Below are 17,952 nucleotides of genomic sequence, written 5' to 3'. Positions count from 1 at the left end.
GTTTTATTTCCTTTCTTAAAATGTGTACACATTTTTTCTCACCCTCTGTATATTAATTTAATGAATAATCAGTAAATGTTCTTGATGCCTTATTACCTACCAGGTATTATTCCACATTCTAGGCATGCAACAGTCAACAAAATAGACAAAAACACCTGCCCTCATGAAACTTATATTCCATTAGAGGAAAACAGTTAATAAAAACTATAACTAAATGTGACTGAAATATATACTTTGCTAGATGACATGAAGGAGAAACATTAAACAGACAATGGGGATAAAGAGTGTGGGCCAAGGGTTGGGGGACAATTTTAGATTGAGTGGCAACAAACGCCTCACTGAGAAGGGGAAATTCTAGTAAAGATGAAAGCAGTGTAAGAGCAAGCCATATGGATATTTAGAAGACCAAACTAAGCAAAGGAAATAGCAAGTACAAAAGCCTGAATGAGGAGTATGCCTAAAATGTTGACAGTATCCAGGAATCCAGGCATCTGACCCCAGGCAGGAAATTGGAGGATTTTTCTTTGGAGAAATGAAATGGAAAAAAAGACATACTGATATTCATATCTGGGGCTTATCTAATGAAACCAGATTCTCCCTGCTCAATATTCCACCAGGCAAGCAAGCTCCATCCATACATTCAGAGCTTCCAAACAGTTTTCAAAACCTAATTCTCAAATGTGAATAAACATTCATGGATCATTTGATAAAAGCCTGCAACATGAAAGACAGACAAACAAACAAAAGAGAGATCAAAAGAATCAAAACCAATTCAGAAAAATAAACTTCCAAAAATCCGTAATTAATATCTTCAGAGAGAAAAGTGAGTATATGTCATTCATGAAACAAGAATAAAATTATGTTAAAAATGAAATTTAAAGAATAAAAATAAATAACTGGATATTAACAATATCATAGGAGAACCATATAACTGAAATACAATGGCTGGAAGATAAATATCTAAGAGTTAGATATAAATCTCCCAAAATGTAGACCAAAATGTGAGAAGATGGACAGTAAGGAATAATCAGTGAGGAAATTAAAGAATCAATCACTCAGTTCAGGAGATCCAATATCTAAAAAACAGAGTTTCTGAAAAAGAGGAAGAAAAGATATCCTGAAAAAAGAAAAGAGGAAATTTTTATTTCCAAAACTGAAGAACTTAATAAAGTTTGAAAGGGCCCATCAAGTGCCAAGCACAATAAATGAAAAAAAAAAAAAAAAAAAAAAAATTTATATATATATATATATATATATATATATATATATATATATATATATATATATGTATATATATATATACACACAACTTACATAATCATGATAAAGACACTACCTAAAAATTTCTGAAGGGGTTGGGGAAAGCCACAAACAAAATGATCAAAAATAAGAATAGATTGAACTGCAAAATTATGAAAGTGATTCCTAAATTATAAGCAAGGTTTCAAAATTTTCACTTTCATTCATACTTTCCAGGCAGGAAAGTATCTTTTATTTCCAGAAAGCAACTTGAAAATATAGTGATTTAAAACAAGTGAGTAAACAAGGAAGAGGAAACAGGTCTCTGCTCAATCACCACTACACATAATCACTGTTCACATGTTTGAAGAATCCAATAAGCTTTTTAGGGACTATCTCTCAAGTTTGAGTAAAGTTCAAGAATCATTAGATACTTCATGGGATCCAGGAAACAGAGAAACCAATACAGGAGACAAAAGAACGAAATTCTCAAGGAAGATGGATGAAATGTTTCCTAATTTTCCATAGTCGGAAGTGAAAGATTAAGACCTAACTTTTAAAAATAAATGACATGCAAAATAAAAGCCAGAAGAAACAGGTGAAAAAGGTGAAATAATTATTTTGGGGGAGCCAGACTTCATCTGGGGCTGTAAAGGAAGGCATGGGCTATTGCTTTTTCTTTCTACCATGATTCCCCAAAAATAAGACCTAACCAGAAAATAAGCTTTAGCATGATTTTTCAGGATGACATCCCCCGAATATAAGCCCTAATGTGTCTTTTGGAGCGAAAATTAATATAAGACCTCGTCTTATTTTCAGGGAAATACAATCTGCCTTAATGAAATTTTTAAACTATGTACATGCATTACTTTCATAAAAATAAAGCTGAGCTTAAAGAAAAAAGAAAAGAATCAGGGGTATTCAAAATATAAGCATAAAGATGTTTATCAATATATCTTTTAAAGGTCAAGATGGCAGAGCAGGTAAATATGTGCTTGTCTCCTCTCACGACCACATCAACTACAGAACAAATATCATTGAGACTCACCCAGGCACTCCTCTTAAAGGGCCTATTCACACTTACTCATTGATGGACTCACTCACTCTGAGCTCCAGCACTGGGGCAGCAGCTTGAAAGGTGCCAGGAACACATAGGGAGGAACTAAATTGTCTGGCTTCAAGGCAAGGTCTAGAGGGGCAGCTTTCTCCAAGACAAAAGTGCTGGCAGAAGCCATTGTTTCTTTACTGAGTCCTCCCTCTATCCAGCCTACATGTACAGGTGGCTGCCAGATCTGAGTCTCCATCAGCCTGACTAACACTGTTTGCTCTGCCCTGGTAATTCCCTGAAACCCTGCCCCTCCTCCCCAACTTGAGGTCCCCCCGAGCCACTTCCAGTGGCTTTTCCATACAAACAGTCTGTCTTGGCTCATGCTATGAACTAAAATGTTCATAAACCCCCAAAAAGCAGAATCTGGCCTCATATGCTGAATAGCCCCAAAGCAGGCACAGTGGCCGCTTAGCCTCTCACAGGCACCTGAACATTCAGCACAACTGGCAACCATCTGCAGATCACTTTGTAGTTCATACCAAGAGGCTCTGGGCAGGGCACAGGCAGTGGCTGACCTTGGCCTGCAACAGATTCCCTCCCAAGAGGCCCCAGAACAAACACTCCTGGTGGCCAGCTTCAGACAACACCAGAGCATCACCCAACCACTTCCACAAAAGACACACCTGAAGGGCAGACTGGGCAGGCACCAGAGCCCTGCTAAAGCAAATCCTGATCCATAGGGTCAGTCCCTGAACAACAGCTTCTCCACTATAGTCAAAGCCAGTCCTCACAACCAGTCAACCTGAGGGTCAATCCCTCCCATTGATGTGTAAATAGCAACCATGGCTCAACTACAGAACAAGGACAAACACAACCCACACAAGGAACATACCTGGAGCACCAGGCTCAAGTGACCAGGGAGACTGTGTCACTGGGCCCCAAAGGACACCTACTACATGAAACCACTCTAAGACTAGGAACCATAGCAGCTCTACCTAATACATAAAAACAAACACAGGAGGCTGCTAGTAAGGGGAAACAAATAAACATGTCCCAAATGAAAGAACAGAAAAAGAGCTAAATAAAATGGAGACAAGCAATCTACTAGACAGAGTTCAAAACACTGGTTATAGGATGTTCGGTGATCTCAATGAGAACTTCAACAAAGAGCTGGAAAACACAAAAATGGAGATAGAAAACATAAAAAAGAACCAGTCAGAAATGAAGAGTGCAATAATAGAAATGAAGAATACATTAGAGGGAATCAACAGTAGATTAGATGAAGCAGAGAATCAAATGAGAGATTTGTAAGATAAGGTAGCAGAAAATATCCAATCAGAACAGCAAAAAGAAACAATAATCCAAAAAACTGAGGTCCCTCTGGGACAACATCAAGTATAATAACATTCACATTATAGAGATACCAGAAGGATAAAAGAGAGAGCAAACAATTGAAAACCTATTTGAAGAAAAAATTACTGAAAACTTTCTTAACCTGGTGAAGGAAATAGACGTACAGGCCCAGGAAGTGCAGAGTCCCAAACAGACAAACCCACACCAAGACGCATTATAATTAAAACGGCAAAGGTTAAAAACAAGGAGAGAATCTTAAAAGCAGCAAGAGAAAAGCAGTAAGTTACCTACAAGGGAGCTCCCATGAGACTGTAAGCTGATTTCTCAACAGAAAGTTTGCAGGCCAGAAGGGATTGGCAGGAAATATTCAAAGTGATTAAAAGTTAGGATCTACAACGAATGGTACTCTACCCAATAACACTATCATATAAAATCGGACAGATAGAGCTTCCTAGACAAGAAAAAGCTAAAGGAGTTCATCACCACTAAACCAGTACCACAAAGAATGTTAGAGGGACTCCTTTAAGACAGGAAGAAAAAAAAAGATCAAAATTATGAATTATAAAATGGCAATAGCTACATATCTATCAACAATTACTTTAAATGTAAATGGATTTAATACTCCAATCAAAACATATGGTGGTTAAGAATGGGTAAGTAAACAAGACCATAAAATTCTGCCCACAAGAGACTCACTTCAGATCAAAAGACACAGACTGAAAGTAAAGGGAAAGCATATTGTGCTGAGCAGAGGAAGTCAGACAAGAGAAAGACAAATGTTGTATGAGTTCACTTGTATGTGGACTCTAGAGAACAGGATAAACAAATAAACAAAACAGAAACAAGCTCATAAATACAGAAAGCATTTTGATGGTTGCTGGATTCAGAAGGTGGGATGGGTTAAGGGGGAGGGGATTAAAAGGTACAAAGTGGTAGTTACAAAATAGTTATGGGGAAGTAGTGTATAGCATGGGAATAGAGTCAGTAGTCTTGTAATAACTACATATAGTGTCAAATGTATACTGGATTTATTGGGGTGATCACTTAGTCAAAATGTCTAACTACTGTGTTGCACACCTGAAACTAATATAATATTGTATGTCAACCGTAATTTAAAAATATTTTTTAAACCTAAATTTCTAAAACACGGCATAGTTAAATAATTTGAGTATTCCATAAGTTGGAACAAATACAGCTAATGCAGTTTGTGTGTGTCAAGGATATTTGACATGGAAGAAAGTACTTGATATAATATTAGGTGAAAATATAGGACAGAAAATTATACATAGTATGATTTTAATATTATAATTGTGTATAAAATCCAGAGAGAAATATACGTAGCCATTAGGAATAGTCACTCTTGACTGGTCATGCTAGTATTATTTTTAGACTTCTCTAAAGTTTTCTAATTTTTCACAAATGAAGTGAACTACTTCTATAACCAGGGAGAGGATGATATTTAAAATAAATGGATTTGTTGGTTTGGATGCAAATTCAACCAACCAAAAGAGGGCCAAGTAGAAACAACATCTATTAACTCTGGAAGCACAGTTCAGCATTGTGTGTTATTATCAAAGGATAGATTATCAAGTTGACACCTTAGTCCTCAAAAAGGATGAGACACTGGACAAGAACATTTCAATGAAGGAGTCAGGAATGACAAACCCAGCCAGAGAGTGCCGGAGGAAAGAACAACAGGGGACTGGGAACAGGAGCCCTGTAAGTACCGACGGTGTATTTCACTAACTCTCCTGTCTAAAGAGACCTCTAATTTTTTGCTTTTTTGCCCCATAATTTAACTTTCAGTAGACTTCATTTCCTTCCTGGGTCATAAAGATTTGTTGTTCTTGGAAAGCTTTTTAATATGTGCCCACTTTGAAATATGGGCCTCACCTAGGAGAGGAAAGAAATTTAGACCACTCCAATGTGAGTTAGAAAGGAAAAAGAAAACAGAGATTCCAACAAATCATAGCTGTGGAGAGTTTGGCTTTTGAACAGGACAGCAAAGCAATCTCCTGGGTGTGATTTAAGTTTCCTGGAAATCCAGGTGAAGCCAATGGGCAGGGAAAGAGGGGCTTGACTTCCTCACTTCACCTACAGCCACTCTGCAGTTTATATTTTGAGATATCTCCTAAGAACTCTTTTGAAACAAGAACTCTGAAACTAAAACAAACTTTCTGAGCTCAATCATGTGGTAGCAATTAGCTGCCATATCCATATCCTCTAGTCCGTGCTTCTGTAATTCATGTTCTCCATTTTATATATGCCAACCTCAGGTTCATTCTGAGAGGTGCCCTTTTTAAAAATTGAGCCAGGTTGCATCACAGTGGAAGTGCCAAAAAGGAACCATATATGAGTAATATGGTAGGTGCCTGGACCCACCTCCTCTTCAAAATGATCAAATAAAACCTGAAGAATAGAGACATCAACTGGAGTTGATATTCTGACATGTAGACATTTCTGCATTGCCTATAAGTCTCTCCCACATGGATTCAAACCCGCCTTCTCCCAGTCTTAGGTCCCATCTCAATAGAACTATACTTAATATAGCTGCAAATTTTATCCATTCCGTTAAGAACCAACCACTCTCCTTCCCCAGTCAGAGCCCTAGGTATTTGTGCTATGATTATTACATATTTTCTATCATTTGTCCAATAGTTTAAAGATGCAGACATCACCAGAAATAATTTTTTAAGTTAATTATGCCCTAGGAACACTTACCCATACAGTGTACTGAGGCTCCAAATTACCACAGTCCTTTGCAAATATGTAAGAACAGTTTCCTGGGAAATAATAGTAGATGCCATCAAAAGTTTCAAAGTGGTACTGTCCCCAGGTTTTGCAAATCCCATCTCTGCCATTGCCCATGTTTGGCACTGAAAAGAAATAGGATGATACTTAGTAGAATAAAATAAATTACACCTGTTTCTGACAAGGTTCGGTCATGGTAAGTAATTCTATTTCATTAAAATAAATATTTTCTTCTTGGTGGTCAATATCATAGGAAGAAATAACTAACATAAAATTACTAGTTTTTCTCAAAACTATTAAACTCTCCTGAAGAAAAACATGGTCTCCAAGTTGTTCTGAAGAAAGGATTTATGTTAGAAATTTCTGGGGAAAAAAAGAAATTTCTGTAATTTTCATTTCCAAAGAAGACTCTGGAAGAAAGGAAAAGTAGGAAGAATGATACAGTAAAAGATGATAATGATAAAGCAATATAATGGCTCAGGAAAGAAAATGTTACCACTGAATGTCCTAAAATTAGCCTAAGCAGCATGAGTGTTCTAGTCTCCATAATTTTTACAACAATATTGTAATAGAACCCAGGGAAAAATAACCACTGACCAGCCAAAAAACAATGTTTATATTTATAAAGATGGGGACCATTAGTCATCCAAGCTATGCTGGAATTTAAAACCTCAAACTGGCCAAATTTTAGGCAATGTTTGTCTTAAATCATATAACTGCATCTCTTATTTTCTTCATGCCTTCGTCTCTTCATGCCACGTCTCTTCTTACCTTTGTGGATAGCCCTCTGTTCTATTTTGATTTCTTAGATTCTTCCCTTTAGAATAATGTGAATATCAATGACATTTATTGAGCACTCAATATTTGTAAAATATTTTAATACCCACTAAATATTAGGGAGCATAATTTTTACTTAAATTTAGTCTTGGACAACTTTGGCCCTTTTAGGAAAAAAACACAGTGATTTATTGTTCACACAGTCTTCTCTGTTGTGTTAGTCCCCTCCTCTAGATTGTAATCTCCAGGAGAATTGGAACATGTCTATATTATTCACTATCATATCCCCAGTGCCTAGCCTGGGATCTAGCAGATGCTCAATAAATACTCATCACGCAAATGAATATTTATTGATAATTATTGACATAGGATCCTAACCTAGACACTGTGGGTAAAAACATTTTTTAAGAACCCTCTGCTTTGAAGAGTTGCCAATACTATTTCTATTTTATTTACAGACTGTCCAATTAATTCAAAGTCAAAAAGAATGTGTGGCTCCAAATAATAAATCTCATTTATCAAGCAAAAGAGAGATGAATGAGATCCTGGTTTTAATGGAGTAGTACCACCTACAGTGGAAGAAAATGCTTGAGGAAATAGTAGAGGTAAGTGAAAAAGGAAAGTGGGCATATCTATTTTCTTTTACATTGTTTCTGAATTACTGGGAATGAATTGTGAGCACTCAAGTTAATATACAATACGATTGTTCCAACTCCCTGGATGAACAGTATACAGCAAATTATGCCCTTATGTTTTCTTCAGCATCTTGTAATTCTCTCGTAAGTATTCCTGAAACTTACCAATCTGGCACCTTGTCCCAAGTGCCTGAAATATTTGACAGTCACATGTACCAGTCTTGGAACAGAAAGCTCCGTTAAGGCATTCATGAGGACAAGAACCTGAGGAGCAAAAAAAAAAAAGTGTTATCTCCTGGCGTGCATCAGTTCTTAATAAACATAATATGTCAAGATTTAGCTTGGACTAACTGTTACTACTATTAATTCAAACAGAACCCTGGGTCTCTTGCCCTGATGAGCTAAAGAATTAAGCCCATCAAGTCTTTATCTAGCTCATTTCATTATGTGTGCTGTGAAACAAGAAAGACAGGCTTTCACATCTCAAACTACTCTGAGAGCAAAGGTTAGCCTCCTTCAAGCAATTGAAAGGTCAAGTTCCCATGTAAGGAATCCCTGTCCCAGATGATGAGAACCAGAACTATACAAGCTGCAGATGATGGCGCTGATGGAGTTTGGCACAGGATGCTTGTCCGAGGGGTTTCTTCCCCAGGAGCAAGTGCTCTATTGAAGAATAGCATCCATCATTAGCTAGAGGGATCAGGCAGAGTATAAAACTCAAAAGGAAACTCCCATTTTGTAAGAGAATGATTAAGCATTTCATTTGAAGTTTGTGCATTAATCCTCGGGCTCAATTACAAATGATGCATTTTTTTCTGACTTGTATTTAATTCTACTGGGACAGAAGCCGAAGTCACTGCTGGTCGTCACCAAAAATATTCTTTCTTTCATGGAAGGAAAAATCGCCCCTAAGGGTTATGTTGAAAAGAGGAAGCAAGAAACTATGAGCTCCTGCGTGAGTTTTAAAAACACAGATGAATCACAGTGAAAATTTTTCTTCTAATAAGGAGAGGACAAGAGGCAACTGGCAAAACTCAAGCAAGGAGGACTTAAGTAACACATCAAGAGAACTAGAGGGTATCTTTGAGTCAATATAAGATATTACTAAAGATTGGACCTCCTGGAATATGTTAAGGTCATGAAGGCACTTATCTTAACTGCAGTAATTTAACCATAGTTCTGCCAAAGGCAAGAATTAGGAAATCCTATTATCCTTCCACCTTAAGACCAATTGATCTAAATGTTCTCTTTACCTTTAAAAATGGACAACTCTCTAAGTGGGATATCTTAGCTGAAGAAAAATGAGCTGTTTCAACTTTGATCATAAATACAGGTAAAAACAAGAATGTTTTCCATAAACTTAAATGCAGTCTTTCTTCCCTAAGGCACAAAACTGTCTTTAAATTTTATCTTATATCACAATTTTGCATTTTTCCAATGAATAAATGCCTAAATATTTAAACAAATGTATCTCCTTCAAACATTTATAGCTCTCCTTATTCTCCTGAAAACAAACACCAAGCCAAAAATAGTCAGAAATCCTTGTTATTTACAATGAAAAACTCAAATTTCAAACTACGGTCAGCATTCTGCTTAATGGAAATGGGAAATTGATAAACAAAAATAAGATGTCAAGGGATCAGGGAGCAAGTAATTGCTGTAGAAAATAAAGTTTCTGATACCAGTGATATCTCTCCTGGTCATGTAGTTATCAGCTTTCTCTAAGTATTTAACCCTGTTTATTTCCAAAAATAATTACAATTTCTATGTGAAGTGAACCTAAAGTATTACTAAGTATTATTACCACCCTGGCTCAGTTCCCTTCATCCATTATACGGAAGTAATAAAGACTTAATTCAATATATCCCCTTTTGAGAAAACAAATACAAACACATAGATGTAGCACTGACCTTTTATCTTGCTCTCACCCCAATTAATAGCTTCATGGAAGAAATATCGTGGAGAAGTTGCTTCAAACTTTGAAAGAAAGAAATAAGAATTCAAATGAGGTGGATTATTTAATTCAAGCCAAACAAACAAGCAAATTAGAAAATCTGAAAAATAACAACAAATACAGAAATTATAACATACTGACTTTCTATTTCCTTTGATTAGAGAGGCAAACTTGATGAGGCAGAAATACCTCCTCAGGGGTTGTGGGTTTGCCTCATCTATGACTTTGACAAGTTCTTTATCCTCTCTGACCTCAGTTCTTCTGCTTCCCTATCCTCCTTGGAAAAGAGCCTGGCTGGAGTCTAATTTTTGCATTAACTGACTGCTCTGCCTGCAGAAATAGCAGTTCTCTGATACTCCAAGCGTGGATGGGTCTGGTGAAAACTAATGGGGCCAATGAACCAATGATGATGTCCCCACTGCCTGCAGACCCATCTGTGAAGACATCATCCACAGAAGCTTCTGCTGCTGCAGTGTGAGTGTCACCCTCACTCCCCAAAGAGCTGACACTTAACATTCATAGAATATTTAAATATATTTTTATAGACCACAAGGCACTTTAGGGTAGTAGTTACAAGCATGAGTTAGAAAATCAGACAGACCTGGACTAGAGTCCTGATTCTGGCATTACTTACTCTCAGGCAAGTTTCTTAAACTCTTAGCACATCCTTTAACTTATCTGCAAAATGGGAACAATGGTACCTGATACTTCATTGTATAGTTATAACAATAAATAAAACAACATATGTAAAGATTCCAGCATAGTGCCTCACACAGAGAAAATTAGCAAGAAAGAGATTTATATCAATCTAAGCAACCCAGATAAAACCTTAAGATCTTTAAAGGTCAATGCCCTGTTTCCCCAAAAATAAGACCTAGCCGACCAATCAGCTCTAATGTGTCTTTTGGGGCAAAAATTAATATAAGACCCAGTATTACATTATATTGTATTACAGTATAGTATAGTATAGTATAGTATAGTATAGTATAGTATAGTATAGTATAGTATATAAGACTGGGTCTTATATTATAGTAAAACAAGACCAGGTCTTATATTAAGTTTTGCTCTAAAAGACACATTAGAGCTGATTGTCCAGCTAGGTCTTATATTCAGGGAAACACTGTATAGATTAGTAGCAAATAATTGTGGATTACTAAAACTAATCAATTACAGATTTTTATTCCAACTCAATGCTAATTATGTTTATGGTCTAGGGCAATGTCCTTTCCAATAGCATTTTTGCATTCACCCAGTATGTGCTACATAATTGTCAAATAGAGTACCAGAGGATGTTAGAAAAATTGGGAAGGGGGAAGGATAAAAAGAAAGGCGGATAAGGAATGTGATCTCAAGTACAGAGTCCTTTCTCTACATATTCTGGTCTCCTTGCTACGTGCAAAGTTTTATTTTGGCATTTTCTAACACAGTACTTTTTCTTTTAACAGTCAAACCTGCCCCATGCCAGATAAAAGAACTCCCACACTCACCAATTCAAGACTCCTTTCTAAACTCCATGGTTCCAAGTTCATTATTTCCTGCTTTCATTCCTCCTGGGTTTTATCCTCACTGTTTCATCTCCCCTTTTTGCTCTTTCCTCTCTCTTCAAACTAAGTCAGACTCACCATAGTCTGTGACCTTGATTCCTCCAAGACAACAAGTTTTATTCTCTCTTCAGCCATATTATTTCTACTGGCCTAACTCTAACACAACCACCAATATTACTGGGCACCAAAATCTTCTTACTTTGGCTCCAATGAATCATCTCTGATGCTCGCTAAAAGTGTACAGTGACCAACTCTACCTCATACCAGCTTATAACCTTGAACCAATCATTTAACCCGCTCAGCCTCAGTTTTCCAATCTATAAAATGAAATAACAGTAATGGCCTCACAGCACTGTGAGGATTAAATGAGATGGGATAAATAAAGCACCAAGAATAGTGCCAATGCACATAATAAGGGTTATAAACATGTTACCTATTTTTGTTCTTAGGCAAAAACTGAATACAATGGATAATACTAAACTAAGGCAAGAATATGTAACTTGTCTTTTGCTCCATATCCTCTCACTACCCAGCATAACTAGGTATGACTGCCTAGCATCCCAGTCTCCTGGTTACCACAGCATCCTATCACAGAATTCCATGCAGCATGCTACAACATTTCACCAATGCTAAGACATGACACATAGTTTATAATTTTTTTAGCAGATCTGAGTTCAGAATGGCACTTACATTTAAAATTGTATTTTTAATTTTTGTGTCACATAAATAATGGCAAAATTTGATGGTGTCTTCTGTTCAATGAACAAGTTACACAGAAATGACTTCTTTACAGGTCTACCTCCATTAGACATTGAGTTTCTACGTAACGAGCACTGCTATTCATGTTTATATTTCTAGCATGATCCCTGAATGTCATCAAAAACCAACTAAACTGAAAATAGACATTATTCAGATGTGTGTGATCTGCCTCCCCAGGCTGTTTAGAACCATGACTAAAAAAAAAAGATTGGAAAAGAAAAAAAAAAAGTTCTGTTGCTACCCCTCCCCACATCCTCTCAGATCACCTCTGACTTCACCTGCATCTGGATTTCTGTGCACATTGAGACCCTCCAACTTCAAACACTGGTTACTTTCTTTCTCTGCCTGAGGACAGAATCCAAGCAGGACAGAACACAGAAAGTGCCTTTCAGGGGATTTAAGGCTATCCTCAACCAAGGAGAGACAGAAGTTGGTAGATGAGCACCCCAGTATTCCCCATCCCTTGGAGAAACAATTCTCCAACACATTTTAGACAGCTCCTCAGAGGGACCCCAACAAGACTAAGCCCAAGATGTCTAAAGGAGGAAGTCCCTCATTAACTCAGCTATATTGGATTTTCTCCCTTTCTAGTCTCACTTTTTTCTCTCCCTCCCTGCACAACCCAAGTAAATTACCTGTATCTAAGTCTATGTCTCAGCCCCTGCTTTCAGGAGAAGAATTTTGAAGTGTAATGCAAATGCAAATAGATTCCAAGCAGTGGGTACATATATTCACATAGTGATAAAAAAGAACAGCCCATTCTTCCTCCTTGCTGATTACATCTCCACAGGAGGGTGAGAAGCACAGAGAAATACAGTCTTTAGATGAGAAATCACTGCAGTGAACAAATACACCATTGAGAGAAATCTGTGTCTACCCTTTCTTTGCTCATTGTTCATCTCATTGCTCACATATTTCTGAATCCTTACTTACACAGATATCTATCCATCAGGGTTCTGTCTTCCTAGAGCAGGGGAGTGAATCTGTGAACAAGCATGGCCTTATAACATGAAATTTCAATCCTAAACAATGATTCTGACCTCATTGCCCTTCTTTAACATTTCTTCTTTTAAAATGTCTTCAAATATTAAATAATTTTGATGCATATTCTCTAGCTACAGGAAATAAAAGACTGAAGAAAGTGTCCTGCTCTTCAGTTTCTCTAAAAGGAAAATCAAGACAAGGTAAGTGCATTCCTCTCTTATTAACAAACGGGAGGTAGTAATGTAACTGCTTTGGAGTAAATTATACAAATTCTAAAGATATCTAAATGGACAATAGTAATGGACAATAACTCCATCAATAGGTCACTTCATGTGACAACATTAGGGTATATCTCACAGGTTCTTCAATCTACTGGGTTCACCAGAACACAGTTTTTTCTCAAAATCGGATTTTCAACTAAGTCATGCTGATGTCTTTTTGCGGTTAATATGGTCTACTGGCAAATGTACTTAAAATTTCTCAGAAAAAAAATCATTTTAACCAATTCACATGATATGTATGCACTTAAATACACAAAACTCTTTTTAAAAGAATTTCCATTCCATAGATAATCCTTTACCCATTCTAGTTCAAAATTGATCTCTGCTCTTAGTTCTGTCTTCTAAATTGTCACAACAGCGTATTAAATCTGTCTTCAATTCTCTATAATTAACACCAAAAAACATAAAAATTCAGGTATTTACCAAAAAATGCTAGCAGAAATTGATTACATTTCAGCATTTGACAAAGGCCTCCTTGACTATATAAGCTATTTGCTATGTAAATACTCAAATCATATTACTTTCCAAAAAAAAAAAAGAAAAAGCCTTTAAGTTAGGATTCTCTATTTTGCCATCTATCTTTTACAGAGAAATGCTCTTTAAAACCCATCCATTTGAACATTCCAACCATAGTTTGAAGATCTTGCAATTATGTTATCCAATATCCTTTATATAAAGGGACCCAGGCAGCAAAAAATCCTCCTCAAGTTCAGTGCTATCCCATCCCTCCAAAAAAAAAAGAGGTTGCCTCTCCAGAAGTGCCTGTAATTTAGATTTATCAGACAATATGAAAGCTGTTTGTCAGGACACCAGGGAATCTCTGATGCCCTTTTGCAGTATTTAACTCAGATCATTTACACCTTTCTCTGTCCTGTGTGGTTGTATTTGTTCTATTGTCATTGTCCTAACTAATATTGTGCTTAATTTTTAAACCCACTGAAATTTTCTGGCAAGTAGATGAGATTAAATCTTCCACCAATGTTGTGAGCCTATCGGTAGGAAACTGAGGTGAATAGCAAAAAAAGCATTTGACTATAAACAAATAAATGTGAACTGAGCATGAATTTGAGGGTCGCAGAAAAGACGTAGAGAAGTTACTTGGCCTCTTCCTCCTCCTTCCTGTCTTGTTTTTAGCATTTCATTCCCCTCCACAAAGGTCTCATTGTTGAAGTGACAGCAGAGTCCCGAAACAGAATGGATTATTTCTCTCCATCTCTCTCCATCTGAGGCATAACCTACCTGTGCTGCTAAAAGAGCTCTTTTCTGTCGATTTTCATTAAACCCGTTTCTGGAAGAAAACAAAAAGAACTTGTATAGTCAAAGGGCCCAAGGCAACCTGAACAAGCCTTTCCCAAGAGAGAGCTGGTGTTTTCCTCCTGATTTCCATCACTTTATCAAAGAGGTCTTTCTTGGTTTAACATTTTAAAAGTCCCCCTCCCCCTTTTGGAGGGGTTAGATTTGGGTGGTGGAGCTTTCTCATTTTACAAAATTCAAGAGTGTCCCCAAATCTCTCCAGTCTCTGATGTAAACTGAATTTTAGGAAGGAACTTCAAGATAGAGAAATAAACAAAATAGTGTAATATTGTAGTGCCGATACTCATGATGTTTTTCTCCACATGACTTCGTAAAACTGCTGAGATAAGTATTCGCCAAGAGCACATTTATTTTTTTCAAGCATAATATTTAATTCACTCCTTTTCCATGTTATAAAGGGGAGATCAGCATTAATGTGAATAAATACATCATACTGTGATTTTTCAGGATCAATTGAATAGAATTCTGTTTTTCACTAAGCAGATCAGTTTAGTCCAAAAAATGATTTTCATTATTTACTGCTAGAACAATTTTATTCTTTTTATCTTTAAAAAATGCTTTACTCTATGTTAAGATGCAGTACATTTGTAATCAGCAATGTACTTGTAATTGTAAAGTGCAATGTACTTCGATAATAACAATATAAAAGGGGAAATTATTGAGTATAACTTCTTTATAAATCTTCAAAGTGCAAGTAATTTCCCCTCAGCATATACAGTCTTTGGACACCACCAGAACTCCCTGTAAAATTATAGTAAAAGGAAATATTGTTGCTCCATAAATATGACCTGAATGGCTGATAATTTTAATTTATGGAAATATTCTGAAGAACTACATATTATGCCCTAATTTTGTAAAATATTTCATTTATTGTTTTATAAACACATATAGTTATCTGCTGCAATTCTTATTAACTTTGTGTGTTAGAGGACATAAAGGACAAGAAATACTCACTTGGATGTTTCTGTCAAGATGGATGATGCACAAATATATCCTGCCAGAGATGAATATATGTAAGAATAAAAAATATATATACAAACATCTTGGTCACATATTCTGATTATTAAACAGATCACTTTAACCTAAATTCAAAAACTTGGACTGAGTTTTCCTGTTAGTTATTTTGCGTCTCCTAAAGGATTTTGACCAGCAAATTCCCTGTGAGACATCAGAGTGAGTGGTAACCCAGAAAGAAGGAACAGTGTACCTAGATTTACACAGAGACAGGATACAGTAGAACAAGCACCCAACTTGGAATCAGAGATCCAAGTGGCCCTCTTGGTCTTACCCTTAGTAAATGCTAAGCTTAAGCAAGCTACCATACACATCACAAAATAATGGTGGTCACCTCCAAAGTCCACTCCAGCTCTCAACTTTCTATGACATTTTCTCCTTGGAATTTCAGTCACTAGTAGGATTAAAAGATAGCACCTGTGACCTCTCTAGTCTTTTATACTTCAGTAATTTCTCTCTCTTTCCCCTGCAAGCTCCAAAATATACAGTCCTTTTCAGGGATGAGAAACTAACAAGCTAATGTAAATCAATGCTTTCCCCATAAAAATATGTTATAAAAATTAATTTATAAATAAAATGGCTACTAAAATAATTGAAAATCAATTCTTAGCACCAAACGTTAAAGTCCTTCTTAAGACATCTTTTTACTGTTCTTTGGGTTACTGGCATGAAGAAAGTTGAAAAACTCAATATCTCTTTATTTATTATAAAATTTTCCATATGTTTAAATTACACCAACAACTATTTTAAATCATCTTTCAGAAGAGAGTTAGGATCAGAGCTTCTTTCAGCACAATTGCATATCATAATAAATGTATGATTTTAACATTTAAAGAAAAGACTGAAAACAAGAACTAAGAGTCCCAAATTATCTACATTATTAAGAATTTTTAAAAAGATGATCTGGCTGTCATTTAGTATATATGTTTATTCTAATGACATCAAAGTTCTTTACAGTGTAAGAGGAAACTATTCCTATCAGTTACAAGAGAAACTGAAATACAATAAAATAAGGTGAAAATTGTACATGAGTTCTTACCTTGTAACGAAAACAGCAGTATATGAAGCAAGAATATACTCCAAGGTATCATTAAATTGAGTTTTCTCACAATGTTCATTTCAGTGTAGACTTTCTCCCTGAAATGTAACCAAATTGTTGGTTTTTACTATGATGGCATCTTAGAAGGATGCGTATCTGTAGAGTACTCAAATTCTTATAAATATAACTTTGTAATAAAGTAACTCATAAAGGGATTCCCGTCTTTCTAACTACATACAGCATCTGAAGCTTTAGAACTTGCAAGCAACCCTTTGGCTGAGTCTCTCATTAGTAATGCATGGCAGCTTCTTACCTGAGCCCGTATTAGTTACACCCTAACCTGCTCCTGCACATCATATGCCTTTTCAGCCTATATTAGCCTGTTATAACTTCTAAAGCAGCATCAAAATAAAAAACAAAAAAAACTGTTATCTACTGATGTCGTAAGAGGTCATCATTATTCCTGATTGTTCATCTATTCTCTACGTTTTGTGCAAAAAATAATTACTGTCCTTTGAAAAGCCTGAAGTAAAATCCTATCAATATTTCCTAGAATGTCTAGATGTTCTCATAAATTTTGCTTTAAGAATGAAAAGTAAATTAAATTATGTGCATATATTTTCAACTCTAGTCCCATTATAGTGTAATTTAAGTTGCTATATTCACATGCCCACAGATATTTCTGTTAAACATTCTGCAGCAAAAGTAGAAAATAACACATAAAGATGATATTGTAATATTTGATTTTAAAAAGAAAATAAAGTAACTCACCTAGCCCTGTAAACCTTCCCTTCATACCTCATTTTTCCATCCTCTATGACAAATACTCCATTAGAAAACAAAGAAGGACTTCATATTCCAGCAGTAAGAACATGCTTCTTTGGAAGCAACTGACTACCTAGACTGGCTTCAGAGAAGAGCTTGCATATTCCATAGAGAGGATCTAAGCCCCATAAATCAGTGAAAACATGCTCATATAATGGATGCATATTTCTTATAGCAAATCCCATGAGTTACCTGCACTATTAACAAACTCATTTAATAAATTGGGGCACAGAATTAACGAATGTCTAACTACACAGAAATTACCTTAGGAGACAAAAAAGCACACCAGCTCTTAACATCTAACACTCAGACACCTCTTCTGCAGTGACTTCCCAGTTTTTTCTGTGACGTATCCTTGACATTCTAATTATCTCATGCCCAATGTCAATTGTATAAACAGTTCCTTGTCTATGTCCCAAATTCAGTGATCATTTT

General features: G+C 36.1%; 1 protein-coding gene across 2 annotated transcripts in view; it reads right to left on the bottom strand.

Moving 5' to 3' along the window:
• Positions 1 to 16,967, bottom strand: part of OTOGL (otogelin like) — a 142,577-nt gene extending 125,610 nt beyond the window's left edge. Inside the window, exons 1-6 of one of the 2 annotated variants that reach the window (XM_019751251.3) lie at positions 16,693 to 16,967; positions 15,594 to 15,633; positions 14,565 to 14,613; positions 9,714 to 9,780; positions 7,969 to 8,067; positions 6,362 to 6,516 (exon numbers count right to left, since the gene is read on the bottom strand). In XM_019751251.3, coding sequence (XP_019606810.3) covers positions 6,362 to 6,516; positions 7,969 to 8,067; positions 9,714 to 9,780; positions 14,565 to 14,613; positions 15,594 to 15,633; positions 16,693 to 16,771 — 489 coding nt within the window. In that variant the 5' untranslated portion in view covers positions 16,772 to 16,967. Of the gene's footprint in view, positions 1 to 6,361; positions 6,517 to 7,968; positions 8,068 to 9,713; positions 9,781 to 9,898; positions 10,144 to 14,564; positions 14,614 to 15,593; positions 15,634 to 16,692 lie in introns of those variants that run through there. The other variant, XM_074325364.2, reaches the window with a different exon arrangement.
• Positions 16,968 to 17,952: the final 985 nt, after the last annotated feature.

Source organism: Rhinolophus sinicus, chromosome 1 (assembly GCF_057876585.1).
Source record: "Rhinolophus sinicus isolate RSI-liver-muscle chromosome 1, RSI-T2T, whole genome shotgun sequence".
Lineage (NCBI taxonomy): Eukaryota > Metazoa > Chordata > Mammalia > Chiroptera > Rhinolophidae > Rhinolophus > Rhinolophus sinicus.
This window is presented reverse-complemented; position numbering and strand designations above follow the sequence as displayed.